This window comes from Neltuma alba, unplaced genomic scaffold, assembly GCF_004799145.2.
Source record: "Neltuma alba isolate B1F8T4 unplaced genomic scaffold, ASM479914v2 tig00006419_pilon, whole genome shotgun sequence".
Classification (NCBI taxonomy): domain Eukaryota; kingdom Viridiplantae; phylum Streptophyta; class Magnoliopsida; order Fabales; family Fabaceae; genus Neltuma; species Neltuma alba.
Window position 1 is genome coordinate 370,376 of NW_021634459.1, and position 9,126 is coordinate 379,501.

General features: G+C 32.8%; 1 protein-coding gene across 1 annotated transcript; it reads right to left on the reverse strand.

The window, feature by feature from the left end:
* Window positions 1–1,122: 1,122 nt before the first annotated feature.
* On the reverse strand, window positions 1,123–5,056 carry LOC114750326 (calcineurin B-like protein 7). Its single transcript, XM_028938891.1, has 8 exons — window positions 4,908–5,056; window positions 4,361–4,443; window positions 4,120–4,179; window positions 3,219–3,327; window positions 2,978–3,030; window positions 2,072–2,152; window positions 1,866–1,978; window positions 1,123–1,552 (listed from the first exon to the last, which is right to left on the reverse strand). The coding sequence occupies exons 1-8, from the start codon at window positions 4,990–4,992 to the stop codon at window positions 1,489–1,491; spliced, it is 648 nt and encodes a 215-aa protein (XP_028794724.1). The 5' UTR covers window positions 4,993–5,056; the 3' UTR covers window positions 1,123–1,488.
* Window positions 5,057–9,126: the final 4,070 nt, after the last annotated feature.

The window sequence follows — 9,126 nt, forward strand, 5'->3', positions numbered from 1 at the left end:
AAAAAAAAGACTTGAAAATATCGGAAGTGATGGTCCAGTCAGCGAGTGACACGCAAATGGACCGTTGTCATCCAATCAATTTGCGTGGCCACCTCTCATGGGGCCACCGAGGCACCGACGTTGTTACCTTGTCTCCTTTTTTTTTTTTTTGAAAAAGGATCACATAATATTAATAAGGGCGGGTGGGGGAAGCAACATTGTGAGGGGAGAAAACGTTGTTTGCCTCGTCATATGAAAAGGGCTTTTGTAAAAATTCGACTTTTAATTATTAGGTGGATTTAAGAAACTTCTAAAGTTTTTTGTCTTGCACATTATGAAATGGATCCAAATATTGACAATTCGTAGAATCTTTCAGCTTCCGTTGGGTTTGGTTCACAGAAAATATTTTGATAAAATAAAACAAAATATGGGAAGATGATGTTTAGTATTTATGCCAGAAAATATTTTACCGTACGATACCTGATATGATAGAAATTAGAAAATAGAGACAAAAAAAAAACATAAATGCCTGTTCAGAGAGGATGAAAAATGATTTTTAGGAATTGGAACCAGTGAAACAATGAAATAACTCATCCCACCAAAATTCTGGTAAACACAACCCACCCCCAAAAAAAAAGGAAAAAAACCAAAATGGCTCCCCTTCTTTTCTTTTTCCTTTCTTTTCATTCCCCGCTACCAAATGAGCTTTAAACCTTTTATCGTTACATGAAAAGATGAAAATGCTGCCTGGTTGACATATGGCTATTGATCAAAATAAGGCTAATAATTTCAATGAACATTATTTTGAAAGGGTTTAAGATATCAACAGGTTTTGAATCTAATGGAAGAGGTTAACCCTTCACACCATAGCAAATCAAGATTCAAATACACATCAAAAGAGATGTTTATATTTCGCATCCAACAGTGGATTGTTTCTAATACATAACCAAAAAAATTAAACAATACTGTTTTAGGATGAAAAAAATCAATATTGTTAGGGCCCATTACTTTGTCCAAAAATAGGTTAAGGCCCATTACTCATACAACTAAGTTCTTTCCTCTACCATAATATAAATATATATATATATTTATATAGCCCATTTGTCATGGGGAACTGACCTTTCTTTTCTTTGCCTTCATCTCTTCCTCCAATTGATCAGCCCTAATGCTGACTTTTGATTATTATTTATTTATTATTGTATATTCTGTGAAACATAAGGACAATACAGAGTCCATCTAAGGATTGGGCCAACTTTTCACTTGAATTTGTCAATCCTTTTTAGCTCTCATGCTTCATATCATCTTTCAGAAATATTACATTCAAATACACTTTTTTGACCAGCAAATTACATTCAAATACACTAACACAGAGATTAAAAAGAGTCAAATATTTGCGAGCTGTCTACTTTTCTTGCCTCTGAGAAAGTTGCTGCGTTTTTGCCACCTTTTCATATCTCAGCAACTGAAGCCACAAGGAATGCCAATTCTGCTAAGCATTACATGTCGGAGCTACAACTGTGATTCTTCAGTTTCTGAGTTCATCAAAAAACTGGGAAATGCAACAGTCACGTCCCTGAAATTAACTAGTTAGTTAGATCAGTGCTATAGATCAAAATGGACATAAAATTTTTCCATCATAAAGAGCAACAAATAATTTGCTAATTAAGTTTTCACTTTCTCTGTATCATTATTGACCATATCTATGTTGTGTGATGAAGTTTTCGCATTCTCTTTATCATTAATAATAAAGTCTAACTCATGCCTATGTTAATAATACTGGCAACTCGTAGATATTGCAGGAAAACACTTTCACCGAAAGCAATTCAGAGCCGTATACAACAAAAGGGCAAAAAGGCATGTCTCTTCCCATAGATTCTCGAACATACATCAGATAAGGTAGAGTCATGTTCTTCAGTAATGATGGGTTGTCTTCCACATATTGTTTCCATTCTTCTGGATCAATTTTCCCATCGCCTTTTGTGTCTGCTGCTTCAAATGTCTGTCAATGACTCAAGTACCAGTACAACTGATGTGAGTACCTTATGCCAAGGATTTTTAGTCTAATAATTTGAGTTTGAAGGACAACACAAACCTTTTCCACGATTGTTTCAACCGCATCATTAGAGAGTTTCAGATCAGACTCAGTCAAGATTGCCAGCACCATCTCCTTCAACTGTAAGAGTATTCATGAGAACAAGTTTTCAAAGTTTATCAAATAAGACCAAATTGGTGTGTTCAGAGTATCACAAAATTTCACAACAAAATAAAACCAAAAAATTATATAGAAACAAGACATCTCTTCGATGTAGTTCTCCTAATGTTTTCCTTCACAACTGTGATAACAATCAGCCAAAAAAAAACAAACCCTAGATAATAATTTTGTCCATGTAAACCATTTTGTGGACACTATGTCCAAATGACATCAAAATCCAGAACATAAGCAACAGAACTACGGGGTTTAGCTAGCTTCCTACTCGTAAGTCACATATTCAACCTTATTAAGAGTTGGCTACCAGTTCTACTCATATCTCGCCAAGAAATCAGAACGAGCTAACATATCACCGGATTTTTAAGAAACAGAATCTAGACATGGGAAGGATCTTGTAAGAACCAACATATAAAACCTCTTTAGATGTTGGTAATCTGGCATAAGGCCGGAATAGTCATTTTTTATTTTGGCCAACAGAAGTAAAGCCATTTTGCCCTACACAACAATACAGAGACAAATTTTCAGGCAAGAAAAGCACGATGACCAACACGTGTCTCATGAGATTTGTGCAAAAATAAAGCATATCTATCTACAAAGAAGCAAATGTGTAGGTCGCTTGGCTTATGGAGCAATCTGCCAAATGGTCAAGTTGCAATTTAATGTTATAACTATGTTCCTAGTTCTGTCCCCAGTATGTTTATCAGTACTTTCTTATATTTCATATAAGATTCCATATGCAAGACCTACATCAATTTGCAGTCAAACGGTAATTCCAAAAAAGAAAGGTACCTCTTCACGCTCAATGTAGCCAGTGCGCCTCAGATCATATAATTTAAATGCATCTGTGAAAAAAATTTTGCAAACTTGAGTAATGACATAGTCATAAATGTGGTTGGAACACCAATATGAATATGAATGATGCCTTCTGTCTTATCTTTCACTGAAATATGATTAAACATGGCACGGTCAATACTGCCCCAGCATCATGACTTTCTAGACACTTTACACCTTTTTTGTATTAACTACTTACAATTTATCTTGACTGCTGCCGGAGTTTTTGGGTGAAAGACACTCAAGGATCGAACAAATTCTGAAAATTCAATTTGACCATTGCGATCAACATCAAAAAGATCAAACATCTGCACAAAGTCAATATCTCATAAGAAAGAGTGAAGCTAATCATCGTACCAGCTGAGTTAGCGTTGCAATTGCACAACTTTGATTTATTGCTTCAACCTAAAAAAAGATTCTTCAATGAACATGCATGGCTTTTATCAAGATGGTTTTGCGGTTAGCCCAACCATATGGCTTCTGGCAGGGATATACGCTTATAAAGTCAATCCAATGTCCAGTGCAATGATGAGAGCACAGCACTATACTCAAGTTATATTTGTTGAAAATACAACCACAAACTTTGATGCATAACTGGTAGAAATAAAACGTGGAAAGTGACAAAATCTGAAAATCTAAACCTAAAGGTCAATTCAATATTTCAATAATCAACATATAACAACTTCCACTGACTTGATGCATATCAAGAGAAAATACATAAGCTGACCGAATTAAAGAATTAGACAGAGAATATGTGGACAAAAAAGTAAGGCAAGCACATTATCCCAGGGCCCACTAAGCAAACATAAGGTGAAGTCTAAAATGCTGTATTAAATCTGAAGTTACCTCCAATTTCCTCACGTTACAAACCTTAATTCCCAAATAACATTTATGCTGTTGCATTATAAAAGAAATAATAATTACATATTCTCATAAAGCATTTACTTCTCCTAGCAAGACAGAGAACACTTTATTTGTAACTTTTAACCTTATTTAAGTATTAGCAATGACTTTTGGAAACAAGATTGGCAATGCAGATTAACATCTATTTCTTCCAGGAGCCTATTTAAATATAACATGGTGGAAGTAAATTCACATACTCTGTCCACAAAAAGATTTCGCTTGTCGCTGCTTCTGAAAAGGGCGAAGTGAAGATCTTCCTGTATGCCCCCATAATGGAAATATGTCATTATTTTGAACTGTAAATCTAGTTGCTAAGGTCATTGTTATTTGCAACATTAACAGATAAGAAGCACGGATATATTGGCACTGCCCTGTTCCTGTCCAATGAAAAGTCAAAAGTCAAAATGAACATTGATGAGACTGAAATTCAAAAATTACCTTCCGAATATAACCGTCTTTGACAACAGAAGCGCTTAATTTTCTGTATAACTCATACAAGGATTCCACGTCACTTATAGTAACTGTCAAACATAAAATAATTTCAAATCAGCCTTTGTTTTACAGAGATGATTATCAGTTTTGATATGATATCACATATTAAGATTCTTGAACACCATAAACTATTTCCCATTATACCAAAACACTAATATGTGGGGGGAGGGGGAACACTAGCTAATACATAAAGGTGCTGGCATTTGTATCAATAAGCCATGAATCACTAACACTCTAAAGAAAGAGGACAACATTACGTGACATCATCAATTACACATGGACACTTCAAATATATCAGAGGGCTACAGTCCAAACAATCTAAGTGTTGCTCATGTTATTCCTCCTGAATTGTCGAACACAAACTACTGGTCCACAACATCAAGATCAGCCAACATACCAAAATATTTCCAATCATCATAAAGAATCATATTAATCCATAGAATGGTACAAGCAAAAATTAACAGTATAAAATATTAAAGTTTTCTTGACCCACATGGTGTTTCTGAAGCAAGGCGAGAAAATTCTTCATGGCTAGGTCTAAGATTGTTTTTCGCTTCCTTCGAGGGTCTGCAACCCATTTTATCCCTAAGCCAATTCCGTCAACGTGAAATTTGAACTTCCCTTTAAGTGAATTTCTTCAATTTGCCATCACCCACCATAACAACGAAAAGTTAATCATTCATTGCATTATAAACTACTACAGGTTCTAGAATATATGAGCAAGTTGGTCATGATCAGCCATCTCAACATGCTTATTGAAAAAAAGAAGAAGGTCAGACGTTTTCTCTTCAGTAAATTCTAAGATCTGAACAAGTGAAATGCAGAAAACTCATGAAAGGAAAGCAGTAGAAAGGAAATCCAAGAGAAAGACGGTGCTTGAATCTCCTCCAACAACGAAACCCGAAAAAAAGAAAAGGCCAACTTTACGATCACTCTTAGTTAATCTTTTTTCTTTTTAAAAAAAAAAAATCTCCATTTCCTGCATCTGTTTTGGTACTTAAGGTGGTTAAAGCACCGTCCTTATTTCTACTGCTTTGATTGTCTGCATTTCACAAGTGGGTTTACTGAAGAGAAAACACCAAACTTTATCCAAACCTCAGAACTCAGATTACGTGTCATCCATAAACTTGGTCAAGAGAAGATCAATTACCAATATTTGGGGTCACTGAATCTACCTGGACACGTTGAGCTCGAGTTCGGGAAGTCTGATTGAGCAACTTTTGCCACAGAAACAAAACCCGTGAAATGCAGAGATCAAAGACAGACATCAAAGCTCATCGGGACAAAGGCCTTCGAGTTTCAAAGAAGAAAAGCGAGGTTGAACATCCTTATATACAAGGGGAAGAGTTAATTAATAATTAAAAAAAGGGCAGAAAACGTTGACTGTGCGATCTGGCCTTTCTGGCCTCATCTTAATGTTTTTTTATTCTTCCTCGGGTGATTGGGAAGTATCAAAAATATTTCTAAAAAATAATTTTTTATAAATTGAGATAAATTTCTTTACATATTTATTTTGTATACCGTAAAAATATTTTTAAAATCATAGTTTTAATTTCATCCAAATACTCTCTTCATCATGCAGCAAAGACTAAATAAAATAAAATTTAGAGCGCATACACCAACCATTTTTGTGTTTTATTTACGTTACGTAAACTCCCTCTATTTTAAAAATGTCTATAGATGTCGTTTGAAATCAAAATAGATATTTTACAAATATTTTTTTTATATATTTGAGGTTCTATTTCTATTTATTGGTTTGGTGGCTGAGTTTTCCTCTGAAATTATTATTTTGAAAAAGATACTCCTACTTAATATAAGAATTATTTAAATATTTATATATTTAAAAAAAATAATTTTTTATATAATCATAAATGGATAAAATCTTTATTTTTTGGGCAAAGATAAAATCATATTTCAAACTCATATTTCTACTGACCAACGATGTGAGATTTAGGGATTATGTAAATAATCTAAATTTAAAATCTAAAATTTTTTAACATATGTTTTTACCACAAACATTTGTAAACAATTTAATCAAATACTTTACTAAAAACTAATTAAATTTTTAATCAAAAATTTTTATGTCTATATTAACCAAATTATTTGAGTTTCTGTCCTAAGATGAGAAAAATGTTAAGATGAATTGTATATTAGCAAGTAAAATTTATCTAACATGGATCTTAATTTTTTAAAATATATTTTTTTTAGAATTTTTTAACAGAATAAAATTTAGATTTGGATATATATATTTCAAATAAAGAAGAGCTTAATTATATAATTAAGATAAAAATATAAAGGAGATATTAGAATATTTTACTTTAAAACTTAATTTTCTAATTCGAATTGATCCACCTGCCCTGTATAACTTATTACCAAGAGGTTAACATCTTGTGCTACTAAATATCTATTAATACCACTAACATTCTTAGTACTGAACTCAAAACTTCCAATCAAATTAATACAACTTCATCCATTTGTGGTAAGGTGCCTAAATAAAATAAGAGAACAACCTGAGATGATAATAACAACTCTTTTAGTTTGGGATTACAAAAGGTAGCAGATGTGGGGGCTAGGCCAGCTCCTTACCTTTGTCATTTTGATAGTGAGACGTTTGATTAAGGGTGTGTTTGGGTTACACCCCAAACCATGATTTGGGGATCCAAACCATGGTTTGGGGAATAATCTACCCAAACACCCCCTCCAAAAACCAAAACCATGGTTTTGACTCCAAAACCATGGTTTTGGAAAAAGCAAATTTTTTTTGCTTTTGGAGAAAAAAGGGAGAGTGTGAGGGCCTATATGATATGTATCTTGTTATTTTTTTATAAACATATTTTTTTATAAATATATTTAATCTTATATTTTATAAATATATATGCACATTAATTATTTATTAATTATATTATCTTATGTATTATTAATTATGTTGGTAAAAAACATATTATTAACAATTTTATTCATTCAAATTAAAATATATCATAAAATCTTTTTTTTCTGTAATTATCATATTAACTTATGTCTTTTTTTTAGTAATTTGTATATATAAAAAGTGCTTCTGATAACAACTATCCAAACACTCTCACTTCTCATAATCACTTTTTTACAAAATCTATTCTTCACAGAATCTATTTTTCCCAGAATCTATTCTCCAGAATCACTTTTCCAAACCACGGTTTGATTTCATCCAAACACACCCTAAACCATTTTACAACCTATCCACCCTTGGCTGCATCTATTTTTTTAACACTAATCTCATTTTAATTTTGTTTTAATCCGTTCTTGCCCATTTGAAGAAATAATAATAATAACGATTACTCGGCAGGACAACCTTCTGCGAGAAGCACGTGTCCGGCAACGTGTTTGCATGGGGGCCACGCGAACCTAATAATAAGAGGATAAAATCACACCATCGAATTTCATCTTATTAAAAACGATCCATAAGTGATAAGAGAGAGGAGAAGCATTCTGAACGCAAAGTCTTGATTTGAGTTAACCAGTTACTTACCTTACTGCCCCCCAAATGAATATTGCATAAACTAAGATCCTATTTAGTACAAAACATTAAAAATGAGGGATATAAATTAGGATTACAATTGAAAAAAATTATTAAAATAGTACTCCCTCCGTTCCTTATTATAAGAGACATTTGATGCTTATGACATGTTCCTATATATAAGAGATACTTACAAATTGTCTCTACTTTTTTGTGTTGATTTACTATTTTACCTATATTTATTATCTCCAACTCACACTCTCTCTCCCTCCCACTTCTTTTTCTTTTAATAAATTAATTGTTATCTCTCATGCTCTCTCTCCTTATTAATGAGGGCATTTTTGGAAAAAAAATTATACTTTTTACACATTAATTGTTCTCAACTAATTTTAACTGTTTTTTTTATCAACGTACTTCGGTTATTTGTCTCTTATAATAAGGAACGGAGGGAGTATTGAGTATGAATAATCGCTTGTTACATGGGTTTAGACAAACCCATAAAAGTCAGATTGGGAAATACCACTTTCTTCTATAGTATTCCCCAACCCACATGTATGGGTTTGACTAATCCCATATAACAAGTAATATTTTATGTTAAACATTTTTTTAATGGATTTTTTCAGTCTCAATCTCTAATTTTTAATCTTTCCTATCAAACGAGACCTAAGCTCCCAGCATGGGATATCCGAGACCATATTAATATAATGAGAACCTAATAAACTCACTCCCAACAAAATATGAGGACACCACCTAATTAAATCCAATCCCCAACCTCCACAACCTAATAAACCGACAAAACAACACATCACTAACTTTATTTCCAACCGTGTGATTCATTAAGCATGGCAAATGCATCCTTATTGATTTCTATAATTATGCTGTTCCCTCGTCATCCTCGAAGTCACCCACCGTGCTTCTATCAATTTTTATGGGATACTTCATCCCCAATATACATTTGCCTTCCAACCAATACATAATCTTATAATTCCTTTCATCTTATAATCGTATAGGTAATTATTTTGGTATAGGGTTTTGTATACAAAATTAAATTGATTTTTGCGTTTAAACAAGAGTATGGCTGAGGTCTTGGGGAAAGTGCAAAGCGGGAACGCGTAACGTTCCGGCAACAATTATAAGTAATTTTTTTTTCAAAATAATATTAGTTATACTATCATGGCTTTTAATATAAAACACAATTGATTAATTTAAACAAATTAAA

Excerpts from the sequence above, each read along its gene's own strand:
- LOC114750326 (XM_028938891.1), bottom strand. The coding sequence starts at position 4,992 with ATGGGTTGCAGACCCTCGAAGGAAGCGAAAAACAATCTTAGACCTAGC. Across the intron at positions 4,180-4,360 it reads AAGACGGTTATATTCGGAAG|GAAGATCTTCACTTCGCCCT; the intron begins GTAATTTTTGAA and ends GGGGGCATACAG. Across the intron at positions 2,153-2,977 it reads GCTACATTGAGCGTGAAGAG|TTGAAGGAGATGGTGCTGGC; the intron begins GTACCTTTCTTT and ends ATACTCTTACAG.